Source organism: Pongo abelii, chromosome 4 (genome assembly GCF_028885655.2).
Source record: "Pongo abelii isolate AG06213 chromosome 4, NHGRI_mPonAbe1-v2.0_pri, whole genome shotgun sequence".
Taxonomy (NCBI): Eukaryota; Metazoa; Chordata; class Mammalia; order Primates; family Hominidae; genus Pongo; species Pongo abelii.
In genome coordinates this window covers 124221856-124247111 of record NC_071989.2, presented here as the reverse complement: position 1 = coordinate 124247111, position 25256 = coordinate 124221856, and the positions used below count along the sequence as shown (strand labels likewise).

Genomic DNA, 25256 nt, shown 5'->3' with positions numbered 1-25256 from the left:
CCAGCAATCCCATTACTGGGTATATACCCAAAGGATTATAAATCATTCTACTATAAAGACGCATGCAGACTTGTGTTTATTGTGGCACTGTTCACAACAGCAAAGACTTGGAACCAACCCAAATGCCCATCAATGAAAGACTGGATTAAAAAAAATTGTGGCACATATACACCATGGAATACTATGCAGCTATAAAAAAGGATGAGTTCATGTCCTTTGTAGGGACATGGATGAAGCTGGAAACCATCATTCTCAGCAAACTAACACAAGAACAGAAAACCAAACACCGCATGTTCTCACTCATAAGGGGGTGCTGAACAATGAGAACACATGGACATAAAGGGTGGGGGCATCACACACTGGGGCTTCTCAGGGTGTGGGGGGCTGGGGGAGGGATAGCATTAGGAGAAATACCTAATGTAGATGACGGGTTGATGTGTGCAGCAAACCACTATGGCACGTGTATACCTATGTAACAAACCTGCACATTCTGCACGTGTACCCCAGAACTTAAAATATAATAAAAAAGAATTATTATTAAAATGACTATACTGCCCAAAGCCATCTACAGATTCAATGCAATCCTTATCAAAATACCATTGTCATTTTTCACTAAATTAGGAAAAACAATCCTAAAATTCATATGGAACCAATGAAGAACCTGAATGGCCAAAGCAGTCCTAAGCAAAAAGAACAAACCTGGAGGCCTTACACTCTCTGACTTCAAATTAAACTGCAAGGCTATAATAACAAAACAGCATGGTACTAATATAAAGACAGACACATAGATCAAGAGAACAGAATAGAAAATCCAGAAATAAAGCTACATATTTACATTTAAGTGTTCTTTGACAAAGTCAACAAGAACATAAATTGAGGAAAAGACAAGCTGTTCAATAAATGGTGCTGAGAAACCTGGATTGCCATAAGCAGAAGAATGAGACTATACCCCTGTCTCTGATCATATAAAAAAATCTCAAGATGAATTAAGAGACTTCAGTGGAATACTTGAAATTTAAAATACTAGAAGAAACCTAGCGAAAACTTTTGGACACTGTTCTAGGCAAAGAATTCATGACTAAGATCTTAAAAGCACAGAAAACAAAAATAAAAATCGACAAATGGAACTTAGTTAAACTAAGATTTGCCCAGGAAAAGAAATAATCAATATAGTACATAGAAAACCTGCAAAATGGGAGAAAATATTTGCAAACTATGCACCTGACAGAGGACGAATATCCAGAATGTACAAAGAACCCAAACAACGGAACAACAACAACAAAAATAATCCCATTAGAAAGTGGGCACAGGGCAAAGAACATGAATAGACATTTTTCAAAAGGTATAAAAATGGCCAACAGATACACTTAAAAATGCTCAACATCACTAATCAGAGAAATGCAAATCAAAGCCACAATGAGATACCATCTTACCCTAGTCAGAATGGCTATTAAAAAGTGAAAAAAGTCTGGGTGCGGTGGCTCACGCCTGTAAACCCACACTTTGGGAGGCTGAGGCAAGCGGATCACGAGGTCAGGAGCTTGAGACCAGCCTGACCAACATGGTGAAACCCCATCTCTACTAAAAATACAAAAATTAGCTGGGCGTGGTGGTGTGCGCCTGTAATCCCAACTACTCAGGAGGCTAAGATGGGAGAATCTCTTGAACCCAGGAGGTGGAGGTTGCAGTGAGCTGAGATCGCACCATTGCAATCCAGCCTGGGTGACAGAGCAAGACTCTGTCTCAAAAAAAAAAAAAAAAAAAAAGTGAAAAAATAACAGATGTTAAGAAGGATGTGGAGAAAAGAGAACTCTTATGGAAAATAGTATAGAAAATGGAACTCTACGGAAAACAGTAAAGAGATTTCTCAAATAACTAAAACTAGAACTAACATTCAATCTAGCAATCCCTCAATGGGGCATTTACCCAGAGGAAGAGAAATCAGTGTATCAAAAAGGTACTTGCACTCCTGTTTATCACAGTACTCACAATAATAACAATACGGGATCAACCTAAGTGTCCATCAATGGATGACTGGATAAAGAAAATATGGTGTGTATATATAGACAATGGAACACTATTCAGCCATAAAAAAGAACAGAATCATATCTTTTGCAGCAACATGGATGAAACTGGAGGCCATTATCTTAAGTGAAACAAGTCAGACACAGAAAGACAAATACTGCATATTCTTACTCATAAGTGGGAGCTAAATAATGTCTACACATGGATGTAAAAAGCGGAATGATAGACAATGGAGACTCAGAAGGGAGAGGAGGTGCTGCGAGGGTGGATAAGGAGAAATTACCTAAAAGTCCTGAATTCACCATTATGGAATCTATGCATGTAACAAAATTTCAGTTGTACACCATAAATTTACACAAAGAAAAATAAATAAATGGCAGAAAACAGATGTGTTAAAAAGTGAGATGAGATGAAATTTTAAAATCCCTTCAATCATATTCTGCAAAAAGCTATTAATATCAAGATTTTTTTTTCAATTGGCCCTCCCATTTATTAGACCTAAACAATAAAAGATAAAAAGAAGTGTCTTGCAACTCATCTTTGACAAGGGCACCAAGGATACACCATGAGAAAAAGCCTCTTCAACTAATGGTACTGAGAAAACTGGAAATCTACATGCAAAAAAAAAAAAAATGGAACTGGACCTTTATCTTATACCATGCACAAAAATTAACTAAAAATGAATTAAAGACTTAAATGAAAGATCTGAGACTATAAAACTTCTGGAAAAAAAATACAGGAAAAAAAACTCCTTAACACTGACCTTGGCAATGATTTTTTGGATATGACAACAAAAGCGTATCACTTTTTGGATATGAAATACATAACAAAAGTAAAAACAAACAAGTGTGATTACATCAAACTAAAAAGCTTCTACACAACAAAGGAAACTTAACAAAATGAAAAGGCAACCTATAGAATGTGAGAAAACAGGTTCAGCATCCCTAATCCAAAACTCCAAAATCTAAAATGCTCCAAAATCTGAAACTCTTTGAACTCCAACATGACACCATAAACAGAAAATTTCCCACCTGATCTCATATGACAGGTCATGGTCAAAACTTTGTTTCATACACAAAATTATTTAAAATATTGTATAAGATTACCTTCAGGCTATGTATATAAGGTGTATTTGAAACATAAATGAATTCAGTGTTTAGACTTGCTTACCATCCCCAAGACATCTCATTACGTATATGCAAATATTCCAAAATCCAAAAAATCCAAAATCCAAAACACTTCTGGTCCCAAGCATTTCAGATATGTGATACCCAACCTGTATTTGTAAACCATGTATAAGGGGTTAACATACAAAATATATAAGGAACTCACAAACTCAACAGCAGGAAAACTAATAACCCATTTAAAAACTGGGCAAAGGAACTGAACAGACATTCTCCCCCACCAAAAAAAGGCATAAAAATGATCAACAGGTATATAAAAGAGTGGTCAATATCACTAATCATCAAAGAAATGCAAATCAAAAGCATAATACAAGATGACGTTACATCGTTAAAATACCTATTATCAAAAAGACAAGAGACAGTAAGTGTTAGGAAGAGAGCAGAGAAAAAGAAACCCTTGTACAGTGTTGGTGGGAATGTAAATTGGTACAGCCTTTATGAAAAACAGTATGGAGGTTCCTTAAAACATTAAAAATAAAACTATCATACAATCCAGCAATCCCACTTCTGGTATATATGCAAAGGAAATGAAATCAGTATCTTGAAGAGATATCTGCACCCTCATGTTCACTGCAGTATTATTCACAATGGCCAAGATATGGAAACAACCTAAGTGTCTGTCAACAAATGAACAGATAATGAATGGAATATTATTCAACCTTTAAAAAGGAAACACTGCCATTTGTGACAAAATGGATGAACCTGGAGGGCATTATGCTAAGTGAAATAAGCCAGGCACAGAAAAACAAAACACTGTATGAGCTAATTTATATGCATACTCTAAAAGTTTAACTAATTGAAGCAGAAACTAGAATGGTAGTTGCCAGGGGATGGGGTATGAGGGAAATGAGGAGATGCTGGTCAGAGAGTACAACTTTTAGCTCTAAAACAAATTAAGATCTGGGAATCTAATGTATGGCATGGTGACTATAGTTAATAATACCACGTTGTTTACTTTAAGTTTTCAAAGATAGTAGATCTTAAATGTCCTCATGCACATACACAACCACACATAAAAGGCGGTAACTGCGGTGATAGATGAGTTGATTAATTTGATTATTGTAATCATTACACAATGTATACAGCTATCAAATCATTACATTGCACACCCTGAATACACATAATTTTTGTTTATCAATTATACCTCGATAAAGCTTAAAAAAGAAGCATTTTTTAAAATGGAATAAAAATAAACACCCTTTGATTTTTTAACATTATTTCATTGAATCTTACCCTCTTTGAATTCAGAATTACAGTCTTTCCTCAGCATCTAGGGAGGGCTGGTTCCAGGACCCCCTACAGATACCCAAAACTGCAGATACTCAAGTCCCTCATATAAAATGACACCGTATTTAAATATAACTTACACATATTCTCCTTTATATTTTAAATCATCTCTAGATTATTTATAATAACTAATACAATGACAACACATCACTTCGTTTGTGTGGATTTAACATAGTACTCAGCACATGGCAAATTCAAGTTTCACTTTTTGGGATTTTTTGTTTCCCAAATATTCTTGATCTGCTGTGAGTTTAATCCATGAATACAAAATCCAGGGATACAGAGGGCTGACTGTACTACCAACATGTGTTCTGCTGCAAGCACGACACTGTTTATATGGGTAAGACCCTAAGTTACCATAAAACAGTTAAAGTCATTGCATGTACACCTTTTTTCATCATGTAAGTCAGTGTAATATATTTCCGTTACAATTTAAATGGCATGATCTGTTTTCACATCTGGCTATTTTGGCCACAGTATCCTAAACAGTTCTCAGAATGAAAAAGAAAGATGGCATTACAGCTGCCATAGGTAGCATGATATAAAAGGAATAAGACTTAGAGACAGACAGATCCAATCCTTATCTCAGTTTCATCACGGACCACTTGGGATAACATGATAAAGTGACTAATATTTTCTAAAGTTTTATTTCCTTACTTTTAAAAGATATGTGACATGGTTTGGATCTGTGACCACAACAAATCTCATGTGCAATTGTAATCTCCAGTGTTGGAGGTGGGGCCTGGTGGGAGGTGAATGGATCATGGGGGCAGGCTTCTCATGAATGGTTTAGCACCATCCCTTTAGTGCTATGCTTGTGATAGTTGACTTCTCGCAAGACCTGCTTGTTTAAAAGCACGTAGCACCTCCCTCCTCCCTCTCTCTCTTGTTCCTGCTCCTGCCATGAAAGACACCTGCTCCCCATTCACCTTCCACCATGACTGTAAGTTTCCTGAGGCCTCCCCAGAAGCCAAGCAGATGCCAGCACATCATGCTTCCTGTACAGCCTGCAGAACCATGGGCAAATTACACCTCTTTTCTTTATATAATTACCCTATTTCAGGTTATTTATAGCAATGCGAGAATGGACTAATATGAAGTACAAACAAACAACTATATAAATCACCCTGCATAATGCCTGACACAGAAAAATTCCGCAGCTAACATCTATGTGTTAGGATAGCATAATAGCTTAGGAATGTGACTATTCTTGTCAAATCCCAACTCAGCCCCTTACTTAGCTGTACAACCATGGGCAACTTTTTAAACCTCTCTAAGCCTCAATTTTATAAGTACATGTATAAATTAGAACTATTAATGGGTTTTGTAAGATACAAATAACTCATTATAACATTTGACCCACAATAAGCACAATAAATCCTTTTTATCATTATATTATCTTATTTAAGCATTTCGGACTTTAAAATAGTATATTAGCGATCCTATGATATACCCAGAATTACCAAAAGATAATTTCCAGCATTCTCAATGGGACAATGTACAATTAATTAGATCCTTCCAACTTCTTTACTTGCATATTTTATATGACAAATGATTAATTAATTTCTTAAACAGAAGCTTCTGTAATGCAACTATGGGAAAAATATTACTTTTAAAAAAACAAACTTTCATCACGAAGACACTAAAAAGTAACTTACTATTAGAAGCAGAAAACAAAAATATTTTTAATTGTTATGACTACTAACGTGCAAGGAAAAAAATGGACTGTATAAAATATAGGAAAAATATAAACAGAAAACAGGCTACTATTAAAAAGCAAGAATTTTTTTAAAAATGAAAATGGCTTAAAAAAAGAATTGCAGGGAAACAAATGGAAAGCTTAAAATCTATACAGGATATAGGAAAAAGTAGAATTTAAAATGATAAAAAATGAAGCAATGACATAGAAGACACTTGAGAGTACTAAGAATACAGAATTTTTAAAAAGGGAAGTAGAGAAGTGAAAACAACAAAAAGGCATTTTCTAACATCCTACTTAATGATAAGAGCCTGAATGCTTTCACCCTAAAACTGGGAACAAGGCAAGGATATTTAGACTTACCACTCCTATTCAGCATCATGTTGGAAGTCCTTGTCAGTAAAATAAAGCAAGAAAAATAAAAGCTCTACAGATTGAAAAGGAAGAAATAAAATTGTCTTTATTCACAGACAACGTGACTGCCTTCAAAGGAAATCACAAAAAACCTATAAGAAAGCTGCTAAAACTAATTAGTGAATTTACCAAGTTACAGGATAGAGATCGGTATAGAAAAATCTATTGTATTTCCATATACTATCAATAAGCCATTGCAAAACAAAATTTGAAAATACTACTAACAGTTCAACAACAACAACAAAAAGAAAGTATTTAAGGTACAAACCTAACAAAATAAGTGCAGGATTGATATGCTGAAAACAAAAGACACTGATGAAATCAAAGAAGACCTAAATAAATAGATATACTCAATACTTGTTAAGAAGTCATTTCTCAATAAAGTTATTTACAAATTAAACACAACCCCAATCAATACTCCAGGCAGGATTTTTTATAGACATACAAAAGCTGATTTTCAAATGTGTATGAAAAGGCAAAGAAACTAGGATTGCCAAAACAATTACAAAAAAGAAGAAAAAAGTCAGTGGGTTCACAATACCTGATTTTAAGACTTACTATTAAGCTATAATAATTAAGGCAGTGTGATATTGGCATAGACAAATAGGTCAATGAAATCAAAGACAGATTCCAGAAAAAGACTCAAACAAAAATATCAAATGATTTTAGACAAACACATAGTAATTCAATGACAAAATGATAATTTTAACAACAAATCACATTGGAGCAAATGAACATCCATACATAGAAAAAATGAACTTTGACCTGCACTTTATGTGTCACACAAAATTAACGTTAAATGGATTTTAGATCTAAACATAAAATATAAATATGTAAAATATTTAGAAGAAAACAGAAAATATTTGTGTCATGATTAGGCTGCAAATTCCTAGAAAACCAAAAGTAGGATCATGAAAAGAGAAAAAAAAAATATAGCAGATTTCATCAAAGTTAATGGTTCTGTTCTGTGAAAGATACTGTTAAGAGAATGAAAAGGAAAGCTACAGATTAGGAGAAAATATGTGCAAATCATACATCTCACAGAGGACTTCTAGAGAATATACAGATGCTCCTTGACTTACAATGGGCTTATGCCTCAATTAATCTATTGTAAGTTAAAATACAATAATTCACAAATGCATTTAATACACTTAATCTACCAAACATCACAGCTTAGCTTAGCTAACCTTAGACATGTTCAGTATACTTACATTAGCCTATGGTTGAGCAAAATCATCTAACACAAAGCCTATTTGTTAATCAATACATAATGTTTTTGCATATTTATGAGATACGTGTTATATTTTCTTATATGCACAGACTGTGTGATGATCATGTCAGGGTATTTAAGATATTCACCACCATGAGCATTTATCATTTGTGTGTGTTCAGAACATTTCACTTCCTCAATTCTAGCTATTTTGAAATGACCAATATATTGATGTCAACTATAAGCACCATACTAAACTATCAAACATTAAATTTATTACTTCTGATTATCTATTTGTACCCATTAACCAACTTCTACTCATCCACCCTCCGACCCCACATCCCATGCATCCTTCTCGGCCTCTGGTGACTATCATTCTACTCTCTACCTCCATGACATCAACTTGTTTAGCTCCCACATAGGAGGGAGTGCCTGTTATATTTGCCTGTGTCTAGCTTATTTTACGTAACATAAAGACCTCTAGTTCTATCCATGTTGCTGCAAACAACATTTCACTCTCTTTTATGGTTGAATATTATTCCAGTGTGTAATTATACCAAATTCCCTTTATTCATCCACCCACTGATGGACACTTAGGTTGATTTCTTATCTTTGCTATTGTGAACAGAGTTGCAACAAACAGAGGGGTATAAATATTTAATATACCGATTTCCTTTCCTTTGAATATATACCAAGTAGTGGAATTACTGGACTGTGTGGTAGTTCTAATTTTAGTTTTTTGAGAAATCTCCATACTGCTTTTCCCTAATGGCTGTACTAATATACACTGCCATCAAAAGCATATAAGAGTTCCCTTTTCTCCACATCCTCACCTGCATCCATTATTTTTTTCTCTTTTTAATAATAGCCATTCTAACTGGGGTAAGATGATATGGCATGTTTGGTTTTGACTTGCATTTCTCTGATAATTAGTGATGTTAAGCATTTTTTCATATACCTGTTAGCCATTTATATACCGTCTTTCAAGAAGCATTTGTTTAGATCCTTTGTACACATTAAATGGGATTAGTTACTTTGCAGTTGAGGTGTTTGAGTTCCTTGTATACTCTGGATATTAATCATTTGCTAAGTCAATAGTTTGTAAATATTTTATCCCTTTTGTCAGGTTGTGTCTTCATTTTGTTGACTGTTTCCACTAATGTACAGAAGATTTTTAGTTTAATATAGTTCCATTTGTCTATTTTGGGTTTTTTTGTCCATGTTTTAGGAATGTCAGCCATAATATTTTTGCCTAGACAAATGTCCTGGAGTATTTCTCCTGTTTTCTTCCAGTATTTTAATAGTTGTGGGTCTTATGTTTAAGTCTTTAATCAATTTTGAGTTGATTTTTTATATGGTGAGAGAGAAGGGCCATTACATTCTTCTGCATAGTTATCCAGTTTTCCTAGCATTATTTATTAAAGGGGGTGTCCTTTCCCCAGTGTATGCTCTTGGCACCTTTGTAATAAATCAATTGGCTATAAATACATGGGTTTACTTCTGGGTATTTTATGCTGTTCCATTGGTATATATGTCTGCTTTTCTACCAACACCATGCTGTTTTGGTTACTACAGCCTTGTAATACACGCTGAAATCAGGGAATATGATGCCCTCCAGCTTTGTTCTTTTTGCTTAGGATTGCTTTGGCTATTTGGGTTCTCTTTTGGTTTCATACAAATTTTAAGATTATTCTGTTTCTAACAGGGACTAGACTCTTAAAATGGAGCCATGCTCCAGCTGCCTAAGACTCAGGGGGTGCATGGAACCCAGCAAGAGCACCCTTTCTAGAGCAATACCATTGCATGAACTTCAGGGAGCTCCCTATGCCAGTCTCGGGGCCCATGAGGTTCAAGAACTCTCCCACAGTTAGGATTACAGGAGTCTGCAGCAAGAATGTGGACAGCTAGGGATCTCTCACTTACCCCAACTCCACACTGAGGAGCCTCTCCAGGCTTCTGGTTGATCCTAGCAAGGCTGTCCATCTCTCCTCCCTCTCCTCAGGTGTTTCCGGTCACTTCTCTGCTGAACTCTAGCATTATCTTTTAAATGTTTTATTTACAGTGTGGTTACCTACTCACTATTTTGGTTCTTCTTTGTGGAGAAGTGTCCTGTGCCTCTAGTCAGCCATCTTGAAAAGCCTCCAAAAAAAGGAATATCTTATGTACCACACATCACTAGCCCAGGAAGAGATCAAAAGTAAAAGTATATTGAAATTGCAATAGTTTTGCACTACTGTAAAATCTAAACTTAAGTCAGGGACTGTACCAGACAATTTTTTTACTTTATAATAGTGTGAAAGCAATATGTATTCAGCAAAAACTATACTTCATATTTTGAATTCTGTATTTTCCTGGGCTAGCAATATGTACGATATTCTCTCGTGATGCTGGGCAATGGCAGCGAGCTGTAGTTTCCAGTCAGCCATGTGATCACAAGGGTAAACAACTGATTCTCTAGAGTGTACTCTGTTTTTGACTTACGATATTTTCAATTTGTGACAGGTCTATCAGGATGTAAGGCCATTGTAAGTTGAGGAGCATCTGTGTTTCTTTTGCCTGACTCTACCTCTCAACACAATATTATCACTTTAAAAACTCTTCAGGTATAATAATTTATGCCATACTTTATTGAAAAACATATTTAAGATAGTATGTTCTATACCTTATAGGGAGCCAGAATTCTCTGCCTGAACTTTTCAACTGTTTCTTGACCCATAGAAGACCACGTATTGACAAATGCTTCAGCTTTGTCTTGTCTAAGATGAATGTTCTCTAATTGCTGCTGCAAAGCTGCTGGCTTCACATTGTGATATACTGCCTATTAAAAAGAAAAAAAAAATTACATATGTCCCTCATCTTCACACTGAAACTTTAAACTATACTAAATACAAAACTATTTTTAAATGACTTAAGTCAAAAGAAAACTTCATAGTCCTATTATCGACATTTTCGGTTATTTTACAAATAATAAAATACACGACCAAGGGCTGGAAGATTCAGGATTAAATGGCCTAAATTATTAATGTTGAATTTTTTTTCATTCTTACCTATGCTTTAAGTAATCCTAAATCCACTTAATAACCAAAAAACTTCTTCTTTGCTTTGGCTATGTAAATGGTACCCTAATTAAAATTTCATTTATTTCACTTAATAATTTCAAATAAGTATATAATAGTTTTGTTTCCCAACTAACAAATTTTTTCCCAGAAGCACTTTCTCAAAATTACCTTATCTACCAATTTCCTACATGATATATGATTAAAAGTTGTAAAAAATTTTAACACTGATACCTGTTCTGTTTCTTACATTATTCTGGAACACCATGCTATGCTGTCCTACTCAATGATCCTTTTCTTCTACTGAACACCCACCAAAAATTAGAACCACATTTATCTTTGTGATCTATAATGTATGTAAGGCTGTAGTAGATAACTGGCAGCTTGTCCTTCTAATATGTTCATTAAAATGCTCATGAAGTTACAAAACTATTTAAACTTTTATTTCACAAGTATTATTTTTAATCAACAGGAATTTATGAGGATCTATTTTAAGCACACCAATGTGGTAGGCTTATATAAGATACACAAAAAATATCCTGTTCCCCACAAATTAGAATCTGGTGAGGAAGGCATAACTAACACATATGAACTGCTGAAAGACTAACAATGTGCTCTACTGTGATGAGCCAAGGATTTTTAAAAATCCAAATAAAGGAAGACTGAAAGTATAAGGGGTCACAGCTCAAGTAAAGGAGATGAGCCTTGAATAGGAGCTTAAATCATGAAGTGAATTTAGATGAGAAAAAGTGATGCAGAAGGCAGCTTAGTAGCACATAATATGATAATACTTCTTTTCTAAATGTCTTACTTACCATCCTAGTCAATATATCCCCCAAATCATTTAATATCTTAAGTAAAATATGTCCATTTTTCCATTATACCAAGTACCAATGAATTAAAATCTTGTATAACTGTCTCAAATCAATGAAGTCTCAATTCATATTTTCAAATACTTTACAATATTCAAATATTTTTACACAGAAATTCTTAACTAAAATATATTCACAGCTTCCATCTTGCATACTTTTTAATTAAAAAAACAGAATGTCATAGATATCATAACAATACAAATATGTAGTAAACAAATCATGGCTAGAAAATGTGATGCAATAAAAATACCTGTTCTAAAATAAATGATATTGTTTCAAGAACTAGGTGAAGATCTTGTTTCTCTAGAGAAAATGCCGCTTGAAGTTTTTCTTCCTCTTCTTCACTGAAACTGCTCTCAGCCTATAATACAAATAGCAATCTATTATATTAGCACATATTCAGGCATTCAAAATTCATACTTGACAGAAGATTCGTTTATTTGTATATGAGATGAGAACTTTAAAGGAAAATACATGGTGAAAAGAAACTGATGTGCATGTAAATTTATAAAATGTATGATGCTCATTTCTAGACCTTTGTAAACAAAATAAATTAGATTAAACAAATATCTTGTGATGACGCAGGTCATAATTACAAGCATCAGAACCCTGTGCTAAGGGGCTCATGTATCCTAAAGAACTGCTGAGATACATGGATGATTTTTAACTAGAGCAAACAGAAATCTCAGACTTCTGTCCTTTTATGTTTCTTGGGTCTGATTTTCATAATTCTCCCATTTCATTTCATGATCAGCAGTCATTTCTTGAAGCTGCCTACATGCCCCATGACAGTACCTTCAACCCCTAGTTTGCTATTTTTAGTCTGCCATGGTCAGGAACCCAGAGAGCTGACCTCTCAAAACTAGATATACAGCACTGTTATCTCAACAGGCTTTGTGTGAGGGCCTCAAAGTCTCTCCTATGGAGCCAAGTACATGAGTTTTTTTATTGCATGAGTTGTGACAGTAATTTTTGAAGTGCAAAGGCCACAAATGTTTATTTCTAAGTTCCCAGCTATAGAAGTTCACCTGACTTCCATCAGCATTTCCCAATGCAAACCGCTGGCATGCTGGATAAGACAAGTCTTTGTGCAGGACTGCCCTAAACACTGTAAATTATTTTTAAAGTCCCTGGACATTAAATACCAGCAGCACCCTCCACACATTGTAACAAACAAAGAAACAAAATCTCCATGTATTTATATATGCCAGGATGAGCCAAGAAGATGGCCAAAGAGGACTCCCAGATCCATAATCTGGCATGCTCACATTCTATACCTAAGTTGTCTTAGTTCCCTCATATTGATTCCTACTTGGGATTCCAAGGACCAGTCTGGACAAAAACATATCTTCTGCCCATAAACAGGTCAAACTTGGTAAAATAAAAGTACCAGTAGAGGGGCAACAAAATCCCTAAACCTCTTCACCAATCTGCCTGCCTCAGTTTCACTATTCTAAGAATTCTGTCTCAAGGTAAAGGCCAACTCGATGGAGTCGGGGTACGTAAATGAAAGTAGGCAGATCCTGAAATGTACTGCAAACTTGACTGAAGAGCCCTTATCAAAATAGGAACCCCTCTAAAAGATGATCCCCTGAAACTGTACAGGAAGAAAACAATTACACCTTTCCTGATGTTTTCTTAGCAGGCAAGTATTCACATAGATATGTTTCTTTATTTAAAAGTCCCTGGACGTCAAATGCCAGCAGGACCGGTAACTTTACTTTTCAACAAGCACCTCTTTTCCTCTCCACTCCCCTATCTCTGATGACAAAGCATTCAAGCTCCTCCACGGAATGCTTTAGCCACTCAGTTAACTCTAAGATAGATACTAACTATTCTCAACTCCATACACGACTGAAAGCGTCAAAGACAAACTAAACATCACAATTTTCTGTGCAAGTTCTCCACTCCCTCAGTGTGAAGAACAAAAGATGTGTATAAGATTTTCTTGTCCCATATTGTTATACATAAGTAAACACCCACCAGCTCAAGAAATAAAGCAGAATATCTGTATCACCCACATCATTCACATTTGGGCCAATTTACAAAATGTTCCATACTCTTTCCTGAGGTTTCGTGTAATAAGGGAGAGAGTTACGGAGCCAAGCTGCCCTATTAGCTAGCTGTGTTACCTTGGGAAAGTTACTTAACTGATCTCTATCTCTATCTTGGTTACTTCATAGATAAAATGAAGATGACCAGAGATGACCACAGTACCTATTTTTTCAAGTTGCCATAAGGATTAGACGAGTTAGTAACACAAAGCCATTAGCACCACACCAATCAAAAACAAACCAATGTAACTTTATGAATAGCAAATACCACAGAATGTTGCCGCTATCATTGCAGTTTCTCCTTTCTCTCCATCCATATCACAAATTCCTTAGAAAAAGGAATGTATTATAGAAGACTTATGTTTGTTTTGTGTTTTCCACAGCAAGGAAAATAATTAACTCCAAGAATATTTACTGAGTGCCAACTATACTAGCAGCAATGTATTAGGAATGGGAAACATAAAGATGAGTAAGACATAATCCTCACGATATTTAAAACCAGAGGAAGATATATTAATAGGTTTGGGGATTTGGTTGCCTGCTAATCATGAAACAAATACTTATGATGCAGTACTAAAATCATGTGAGAATGAATTAGGAGCACAGAAGAAAGAACAAACTGCTGAGACTGAGATTGTGAAATCCTTGAAGGATGAACAGGTTACTAAGTAAAAGGGAAGAAGGACATTTACAGGCAAGGGAAAGAGTGTATGCACAGACACATTGCTGAAAAACTTCATGGCAAGTTGTAGTAAACAGGTACCATCCAGTGTAACTGGAGCACTTACAAAATGAGGAGAATGTAGACTGTGGCCATATTACAATGGGACTTGTACACAATGTTAAGGATTTTTAACTTTTCTCCATGGGGCAATGGATAGTCACTGATGGCTTTGAACACTGTAAAAAATATAATCCATCTTTGTTTCAGGAAAAAAAATTTAGAAAGTAATTTACATAGTATTATGAAGCAGTAGAAAGCAAGAAGACTATAGGCAGGGAAACCAGCTTGAAGGTAACTATTGTCATCTAAAAAAGAGGTAATAAGGATTTGACCTAGAATTGTGAGAACTTGGATTTGAAAGACACTTCAAAGGGGAAAGGCACGGTTTTGAGTCTGGCTCTTGGCCAAGAAAAACAAGAGGAAAGAGTAAGAGTCTTGGTTCTCAGTGGATGGTGATACCTGGCACTGCACAGAGCAGTTAGTGGGTGCTCTGTAAATATGTCAGATGGAATCAAATTTTTATAACCTGATAAAGAAATTAACTTGGATTGGGCCAGGTAGAGAATTACAAAGCATCTACATGTCCAAAACAACCATATCCTTAAAATAAAAGTGAAAGAGAAACAAAATTAAGTGAAAGATTAAATACCAGTTGATAGAAAATACCACAGAATTATTTTTAAGGGGAAAAATAAAACCAAGACATCAGAATTTTTCCCTCAAGTATATTTTTAGAATATTAGTCCCAAAATATATACCATAATAAAACAGATCCAAGGTCAAACACATTTGGAAAATGTTACCTGCCATAATCACCCTCAAATACATACCACAAACACTAGCATATAAAATACTCTGAAAAGTTCCATAATTTAAAAAATTCAACTTTATTGAAGACAGAGTTTCTCAAACTTCTGACCATCAAACATTACCAAATCTTCCACAGAACCAGTGTCTCTAAGAACATATTGGAGAACACTATGCTTTGCAAAAAGTTCTCCAAATAATCAGACTTTCAATTAAATCAGAAGGAAGATTACAAGGTATGGAAACACAAAAATACAAACCTTCAGGTGAAGTTTTTGAAGAATCCGAGTGAGCAACCGTGGAAATCTTCCTGTATCTACTGCATTTATCAGTGACACTGCTTTCTTCATGCTAAACAAAATTATAAAACAAAGTTTTGAAATGAGTTTTCCAAGTTGAACTGTACTTTCTATAGTTGTCTATAAGTTTTCATTTCAACAACTCTGAATGCTATATGGTAAATCTGAGTGAAATAAAAACAAATGACAGCCAGCAAAAAAGGCAGGGCAACGTGAACATTTCCAAAAAGATGCCCCCAAAATTACTTCTGCTGAAAAGGTCCATTTGGCAAATTTTCTCTTTCTTTTGGGCAAACCAAACTACTAGGGAAAGCTTGTACTCTGCAGGGAAGAGCCTTAATTTAGTAGAGCGTTTATATAACCACTTAACCCAAAAATGGAACTCTGAAAGGGGTAGGAGGAGAGGAATAGCAATTATGGCAATTACACCAAAAACATAAAAGAATACTGCAAGGCAAATAACTTTTCAAATACTATGTACAAAATCATCTGGGGTCACTAAGCACACAGTTATTTTAAAACCCTGTTTCAATTGTAAAATCAACTTTATTATTACAATAATAATCAATTTTGAGATAGGGTCTTACTCTGTCACCCAGGCTGGAGTGCAGTGGCACGATCTCAGCTCACTACAGCCTCGGCCTCCTGGGTTCTAAGAATCCTAGTGCCTCAGCCTCCCAAGTAGCTACAACTACATGCGCGGGCCACAACGCTGGCTAATTTTTGTATTTTTTGTAGAGACGGAATTTCGCCCTGTTGCCCAGGCTGGTCTCGGACTCCTGAGCTCAATCAGTCCTGCAGTGGCTCACATCTATAATCCCAGCACTTTGCAAGGCCAGGGAGGACAGATCACCCGAAGCCAGGAGTTCCAGACCAGCCTAGCCAACATGGTGAAACCCCATCTTTACTAAAAATACAAAAAATTAGCTGGGCATGGTGGCGGGTGCCTGTAATCCCAGCTACTCAGGAGGCTCAGGCAGGAGAATCGCTTGAACACAGGAGGCAGAGGCTGCAGTGAACCGAGATGGCGCCATTGCACTCCAGCCTGCGCAACAAGAGGGAAACGCCCTCTCAGGGGAAAAAAAAAAAGAGAGAGAGATCAGCCCGACTCAGCCTCCCAAAGTGCTGGGATTACAGGCTTGAGCCACAGCACCTTTCCTGTAATAATCAACTTTAAATGATGTGATGAGAACAATTCTATACTGCACCATATTGGATACAGTTTACTGATGTAGCGGTGTTCCCCAAGACATTGGTATGAGGAAAGAAACTGGCGATCAGAACCAAAGTGAGGCAGGAAAATAGGGTCAAGAGGCTGGGAACATAAGGCTGATTCTCATTTCAGCTACGACAGGAAATATCCTCTCCATAGGGCACAGGCGGAGAAAATGACTTTGTAACTTTACTTCATCCTCTTCATTTACATAGAGAGTACACCAAGTAACCAATGGAATCCTCTAGAGGGTATTTAAATTCCCAAAAATTCTGTAGGGGCCCTTCAGCCCCTATGCTCAGGCAACTCCCACACTGTGGAGTGTAGTTTCATTTTCAATAAATTTCTTCATTCTTTCCTCGCTTTGTGCGTCTTCTCCAATTCTTTGTTCGAGACGCCAAAAACCTGGACACCCTCCACTGGTAACAAAAGGAATCCAGGAAGAAGAAAAAACTTCAAAATAACTCTTTTCTTCTGGAAGATTTCTGCCCAATCCAAGCACAAAGATATTACTTCCGAACACTATTTTCCCTACATACTTCAGTACTTTTTCTGTATCCACACACTACCTGCACTATTACTTATTTTTTCGCAAATTGAGTATTTTTTTTACTTAAATAATGTTAAAGGGGAACTTTATATCACTACCATGGACAACCAACTTTACCTACCATAAGTAGAAATTAACTAAACATTTGTTTAAAATGCAAATAAAAGCAAATGCTACCAAAGCCAGGCTAGATTCTGCTACCAACCAAAAATTCGGTCCCCTATTCGATTCTGATTTAAAAGGGGTATTAACACATGTTGGCTATTAAAGACCCTCCAGAACCAGCGTGAGCCTTTCTCACCAGAGGGTCTGAACCGGAACTGAAATCGGAAACGGAATACCGTTCCACGTGATTCGGCAGCACTGAAGGCAGCACCCGGGAACTTCTGATACCAAACTCCGCGAACAGTGACGCAGACCCCACGCTTGCAGACCACACGCTTCCGTACAGACCTCAGCTGCCAGGCGCACTGTGAGCCCCACAGGTGGACCACCGTGACTGTAGAGGCGCTACACGGCCCCACATACTCCGCAGACCCAGCGTCGCGACCTCGGCAGCCCACCCCACCCAACCGGGCCCGCCGCGGCGCCCAGGTGGCAGGCAGCAAGGACAGCCTTGTGCGAGCCCGATCCGCGCCTTCCTGGGCGCGGCTACCGCAAGAGCTTAACGGATCAGCTACCTGGGGCTCTCCCGTAGGATCAGCGCCGCCGGCACCGCCATCCTCGGCTTTCTCGCACTGCTGCCTTCTGTTAGCTGCGCCGAACCCAGCCAATGGCGGCCGCGGCGGACAGAAAGCCGGAAGGCCCAAGCCGCGCAGGGGCCGCTTTAGGGCTCCGGGGCTCCTGCGACCCGAGCGACGGGAGACTTGTCCCGCAGCCCTGGAGGGCGGAGAGGGCGTTCCAGTTGCCCTCCCGACACTCCAATCGTGTTGGAGTTAAGTCTCTGCATATATATGTCTTTATATTTATATATTATATATGTATGTACATACCTGGATAGGGGGGGGTGTGTGTGTGTGTGTGTATTTAATAGGGCAGGTTTAAGCAAGTCTATGTACAGACCTGGATAGATATATGTGTGTATGTGTGTGCATAAATATATATACTATTATTTTTAATAGGGCAGGTTTAAGCAAGCCCGTGTGTACATACTTGGATAAATGGTGTGTGCGTGTGTATGTATTTTTTTTTAATAGGGCGGGTTTAAGTGAGCCTGTGTGTACATACTTGGATAGGTGATTTGTGTGTATTTTTTTTTCCAGCGTTTGGGCTACAGAGAGGCAGGCAGTTGAGCGAGCTCCCCCGAGCCTGCCCAGGAAGCGGCGCATCACCCCTCAGGAGAGGTGGTGCCTCCAGTTCCACCCTAAGCACTGTGCCATCAACCCCTCCTGTATCTGCATCTGCAGGGCTTGTAGTATGTACGTTCAATTCCTTCAGCAACGTTCAATGAATGAGCGCCTACTGTGTAGCAAGCACTGTTCTAGGCACTGGAGATACAAAAGGCCAAAATTCCTGCTCTCAGGGTTTGCCAGCAGTCTAAATGGACAAGTATTTGTTGCACCCTTCTTTGGAGTCTGACACTGCAGAGTAGGGGAGATGAATCGCTGCAGTGAGTGATGTCAAGGACCTCATCCAAGACTAGGGAGACACCATGTTTGCATAAATACCTTGGTCTGCCTTTGAGAAAAACATGGAGTGAGTTAAAGGAATTCAGATGTGGGAGCAGTGAAAGGCATCGGAGGTAAGATCAGGAAAAGCTCCCTAGGGCAGGTGGCAAATGCGGTGGGTCTGCAGAGATGTGGAGGGTGAGGCGGTGTGTTTCAGGTCAGTAGAGTAGAAGGGCGGTTTGACGTTTGAAGAACAGGAATTTAGACTAGAAAAAGCCTTTAATGACTGGTTGTGGCATGTGCACTTAATCTGATGAGAAATGGGTAGCCATTAAATGTTTTTTCTATCCATTAAATGTTTTGAAGCAAAGAAATTTTGCAGTGGGAGTTGGATTTTTGAAGGTTGCTTTCAGCAGAATGATGATTGAAATGGAAAGAGGTAAGCAGGAGAGCTACCTGGAAACTACTGCAATAATCTATAGAAAGCAATAAAATCCTGTGGTACTAAAAAGGCATTGGTGAATTAAAAGATAGTGGATGGATTAATTACATTTCAGCAGTAGAATATTCAAGAGCTGCCAAAAAATTGAATTTAATTTTCCTTCCTAATTATGTTTTACTTAAATTATTATTTAAATTAGTTGGAGTTCCTGGAGCAGCCCAAGAACAACCTAACTGAAAGGAGAAACCAGATTGCAAATTAAATGTGAATAATCTGCACATGGATAATTGAGTCAATTATACAGTATGTTGAACACATACAAATACATTTAGTTCCACAACACTCTACAGTCCCCAATGTATGCATATCTGAAAAAGATGTATGTGAATCTACATAAATTATAGGTCTCCGATCCAAACACAGATGACCTCATCTGCAACTTAAAAGGGTCCCAGTTCCCTCATTCTTTGAATCATTTCCCTTTTGTCTTGATTCCTTACCTGAAGTAGAACCACTAACCAACTAAAACTGTTTCAAATCCCTAATGAAGTTCACCCTCTGATTGCCTTAAAAATACATAGCCAGAATTTTGAGCAAAAGAGCATCAAGATGGCTCAAATCCCAAATCCATGTAACCTTGGACAAAGCACTTAACCTCAACAAGTTTCTCATTCCCAGTCTGTAATGGGGTTGAGAATAATGTCTGCTCCCTTGGATCTTAATGAGATTTAAATAATGTGATATGTATGTAAAAGAAACATTCTACCCTCCTTAGAAAACAAAACCCAGACCCCTGAGGTTTTCACAAAAGCAAGTCTCCGGCAGACACAGAGGCCACTCACTCTAATGCTCTTCATTTTCAGTGATGGGCTGATTACTTCTTACTACCACATGTTTCTATAAAGGCGTGATGCTGTGAATAGTTTCACACCTCAAATGAGAACCTCATCCAAGATATTGCTGCATTCTCTGGAGTATAGACATCTATGTCCATGAAAAGTCCTTTTAGTTGTCTACTATGATTGTGTGGGAGTCTTAAGTCTCTTCATAGGTCTTTAAGAACTTGCTTTAGAATCTGGGTGCTCCTATATTGGGTGCATATATATTTAGGATAGTTAGCTCTTCTTGTTGCATTGATCCCTTTACCATTATGTAATGCCCTTCTTTGTCTTTTTTTATCTTTGTTGGTTTAAAGTCTGTTTTACTAGAGACTAGGATTGCAACCCCGGCTTATTTTTGCTTTCCATTTGCTTGGTAAATATTTCTCCATCCCTTTATTTTGAGCCTATGTGTGTCTTTGCACACAAGATGGGTCTCCTGAATACAGCACACCAATGGGTCTTGATTCTTTATCCAATTTGCCAGTCTGTGTGTTTTAATTGGGGCATTTAGCCCATTTACATTTAAGGTTAATATTATGTGTGAATTTGATCCTGTCATATGATACTAGCTGGCTATTTTGCCCATTAGTTGATGCAGTTTCTTCATAGTGTCAATGGTCTTTACATTTTGGTATGTTTTTGCAATGGCTGGTACTGGTTTTTCCTTTCCATATTTAGCGCTTCCTTCAGGAGCTCTTGTAAGGCAGGCTGGTGGTGACAAAATCCCTCAGCATTTGCTTGTCTGTGAAGGATTTTATTTCTCCTTCGCTTATGAAGCTTAGTGTGGCTAGATATGAAATTCTGGGTTGAAAATTCTTTTCTTTAAGAATGTTGAATATTGGCCCCCACTCTCTTCTGGTTTGTAGGGTTTCTGCAGAGAGATCTGCTGTTAGTCTGATGGGCTTCCCTTTGTGGGTAACCTGACCTTTCTCTCTGGCTGCCCTTAACATTTTTTCCTTCATTTGCACCTTGGTGAATCTGACGATTATGTGTCTTGGGGTTGCTCTTCTCGAGGAGTATCTTTGAGGTGTTCTCTGTATTTCCTGAATTTGAATGTTGGCCTGCCTTGCTAGGTTGGGGAAGTTCTCCTGGATAATATCCTGAAGAGTGTTTTCCAACTTGGTTCCATTCTCCCCGTCACTTTCAGGTACACCAATCAAACTTAGATTTGGTCTTTTCACATAGTCCTATATTTCTTGGAGGCTTTGTTCGTTCCTTTTCATTCTTTTTTCTCTAATCTTGTCTTCATGCTTTATTGCATTAAGTTGATCTCCAATCTCTGATATCCTTTCTCCAGCTTGATTGATTCAGCTATTGATACTGTGTATGCTTCACAAAGTTCTCATGCTGTGTTTTTCAGCTCCATCAGGTCATTTATGTTCTTCTATAAACTGGTTATTCTAGTTAGCAGTTCCTGTAACCTTTTATCAAGGTTCTTAGCTTCCTTGCATTGGGTAGAACATGCTCCTTTAGCTCAGAGGAGTTTGTTATTACCCACCTTCTGAAGCCTACTTCTGTCAGTTTGTCAAACTCATTCTCCATCCAGTTTTGTTCCCTTGCTGGTGAGGAGTTGTGATTCTTTGGATGAGAAGAGGCAATCTGGTTTTTGGAATTTTCAGCCTTTTTGCGCTGGTTTTTTCTCATCTTCGTGGATTTATCTACCTTTGGTCTTTGATGTTGGTGACCTTCGGATGGGGTTTTTATGTGGGCGTCCTTTTTGTTGATGTTGATGCTATTGTTTTTTGTTTGTTAGTTTTCCTTCTAACAGTCAGGCCCCTCTTCTGCAGGTCTGCTGGAGTTTTCTGGAGGTCCACTCCAGATGCTGTTTGCCTGAGTATCACCAGCAGAGGCTGCATAACAGCAAAGATTGCTGCCTGCCCCTTCCTCTGGAAGCTTTGTCCCAGAGGGTACTTACCAGACGCCAGCTGGAGCTCTCCTGTGTGAGGTGTCTATCCATCGCTGCTGGGAGGTGTCTCCCAGTCAGGAGGCATGGGGGTCAGGGACCCACTTGAGGAGGCAGTCTGTCCCGTAGCAGAGCTCAAGTGCTGTGCTGGGAGATCCGCTTCTCTCTTCAGAGCCAGCAGGCAGGAATGTTTAAGTCAGCTGAAGCTGCGCCCACAGCCACCCCTTCCCCCAGGTGCTCTGTCCCAGGGAGATGGGGGTTTTATCTATAAGCCCCTGACTGGGGCTGCTGCCTTTCTTTCGGAGATGCCCTGCCCAGGAAGGAGGAATCTAGAGAGGCTGTCTGGCTACAGTGGCTTTGCTGAGCTGCGGTGGGTTTGCACCCAGTTGGAACTTCCCAGCGGCTTTGTTTACACTGAGGAGAAAACCGCCTACCCAAGCCTCAGTAATGGCAGATGCCCCTCCGCCTACCAAGCTCAAGCGTCTCAGGTCAACTTCAGACTGCTATGCTGGTAGTGAGAATTTCAAGCCAGTGGATCTTAGCTTGCTGGGCTCCATGGGGGTGGAATCCACTGAGCTAGACCACTTGGCTCCCTGGCTTCAGCCCCTTTCCACGGGAGTAAACAGTTCTGTCTCGCTGGCATTCCAGGCACCACTGGAGTCAAAAAAAAACTCCTGCAGCTAGCACGGTGTCTCGCCAAGCGGCCTCCCAGTTTTGTGCTTGAAACCCAGGGCCCTGGTGGTGTAGGCACCTGAGGGAATCTCAGTCTGCGAGATGTGAAGACCCTGGGAAAAGCGTAGTATCTGGGCTAGATGGCACCTTCCCTCAAGGCTTCACTTGGCTAGGGAAGGGAGTTCCCTGACCCCTTGCACTTCCCAGGTGAGACAATGCCCCACCCTGCTTCTGCTCACCTTCTGTGGGCTGCACCCACTGTCTAACCAGTCCCAATGAGATAAACTGGGTACCTCAGTTGGAAATGCAGAAGCCACCTGCTTTCTGCGTTGGTCTGACTGGGAGCTGCATGCTGGAGCTGTTCTTATTCGGCCATCTTGCCAGCCAAGTAAAATATCCATTGCAAACTTTTATGAAGTCCACCTTTTATTACATTCTGTATTAGCCTGACTTTTCTAGAAAACAAGCCTAGTTATTATACATGCTTCATTGGGAACTATAATTGCAAGGGAGTAGGAATGCAGGTGAAAGGAAACTAAGGAAAGATAGGGAGAAAGCAAATACAGGGTGGCATGTTATCGAACTGGTTACAGCTTCAAAACCTAGCTTATTTCTCAGTACTCTGGGATATTTCCAGAGAGGCTATTCAGAATCACTATGTCTTGGAACAACATGGGGTGGGAGTGGAAGAAAGAAATTGTCTGTGAACTCTTTCCAATTTTTTCTTTCTTCATCAAAATTTGTCCTATAACTCATGCTCCTGCATTTCTAGGATATGTCACCTGGTGCCTCTAGGCAGCCCCACTGGAAAATTCAGAGCTTCCATGGGTCCAGTAGAATAGGAACTGAGTCCTGAAGCTGTAGCAGAAGAGGAACCCATGGTTCAATCCCTGCCCATAGCCCTTTCTTGATCCCCCTCCCTCTGCCTTGCCAAGGGTGGCAGTGAGTGACAGGGGCTTTAAACCATGGGAACTGTCAGAGTTTCCAGGGGCCATTTTGTCAGGAAAGTAGAGCAACATGGTGAAGCCTTGGAAGTAAGTGGGGCTGAACTTAACCTGGGGAGGGGCATAACTTGGAGACAGTTATAGCCTTTAGTGGAGTCTCAAAACAAGAGTTGCTTGGGCCCTAACTGCTTCAGTCTTTATTGTGCAGCTTTTTCCATTCATATTTACCTAGTTTGCCTGAAGTACATCATGGCACAACTTGGAGTAAGGTCTGGTGTCAGCCCTCCCTGTGTCCTGGAAGCTAACACTTCCCTCTGAGTGTGAGCTTTGTCCTGTTTGGAAGAGCTCCTTCATGGCCTCTACCTACAGCCCCACTGTACACTCGCCCTCCCCCTATTAGGCGTGATTTATATTTTTGACACCCAGTGAGGTAAAGCCAAGATCTGGGATGTTTTTCTCCCAGAAGTCTTCCCCCAACCCTAAAGGAACTGTGAAGACACCAGGGAGCCTCACCCAAATCTATCCTTCGACATTCCAGTCCCAAATGCAAATGATTATCTTTGGAGGAAGAGTAACACCTACTCACCCACCAGAATAGTGTCCCCAGAAACCTAGTCCAGCTGAAATGATCTTTTTAAGTAATTTTTTGAAATATATTCTCAAATAGGGGGATGCAGGCATTTTATTATGTACCTCAGATTGTTCTGGCAAAGGGTTGGCCAACGATGTGACCCAGTTCCTTAACATTTTGAAAGTCTGAAGTCCTGCAACTTATCCTGAGTTCATCAAATGCATCTAGCAAAGAGACACATAAAGACAGGAGACTAAAACTATCTGCTACCCATGCCTGACTGCCAGACTGACTATAAAACACAAACTTCATATTGAACAGGTTTGTCACATTCACCTGCAGATGCTGTTGGCCCAGTTTTCCTCTTTCCCACCCCGCACTGCTCACGCTCTTCTCCCTCTCCTTACCAACACACACATGCAGTTTCTAGCCCTGTTTTTAGCTCTGCAGTTAGCACTTGCCTCATAGGTGTGACAGAATCAATTGAAGTGGAACTGAAGAACAGCCTTCTAGATGGTAAACGTAATTGTTCATTTCACATTGCCTCCCCAGAGTCCTAGGGGGATAAAGTTTTAAAATTACATATTTTTATTTATGAGTTACTTATGTGAATATTCCTGTTTAATGTGATACACATAGGGAATAAAGAATGCTTGAACACAATCTATTCTCTGAATATTTGCATAACAGGCTGTACTGTAGAAAGAAGCAAGAAACGGCCAGGCACAGTGGCTCACGCCTGTAATCTCAGCACTTTGGGAGACCGAGGAGGGCAGATCACGAGGTCAAGAGATCGAGACCATCCTGGCCAACACGGTGAAACCCCGTCTCTACTAAAAATA

The 25256-nt window shown here is 38.8% G+C and overlaps 1 protein-coding gene across 7 annotated transcripts in view; it reads right to left on the bottom strand.

Moving 5' to 3' along the window:
- The window catches only part of COMMD10 (COMM domain containing 10), a 362273-nt gene extending 343977 nt beyond the window's left edge, over window positions 1-18296 (bottom strand). For 6 of the 7 annotated variants that reach the window (XR_008525447.2, XR_010140011.1, XM_063724229.1 and 3 more), the window contains exons 1-4: window positions 18075-18230; window positions 15593-15683; window positions 11998-12108; window positions 10482-10637 (exon numbers count right to left, since the gene is read on the bottom strand). Coding sequence is in view for 5 of the 7 variants with exons in the window: in XM_063724229.1 (XP_063580299.1) it covers window positions 10482-10637; window positions 11998-12108; window positions 15593-15683; window positions 18075-18115 (399 nt within the window). In the remaining 2 variants the exon portion in view is untranslated. Of the gene's footprint in view, window positions 1-10481; window positions 10638-11997; window positions 12109-15592; window positions 15684-18074 lie in introns of all 7 variants that reach the window. The other variant, XM_024247411.3, reaches the window with a different exon arrangement.
- Window positions 18297-25256: the final 6960 nt, after the last annotated feature.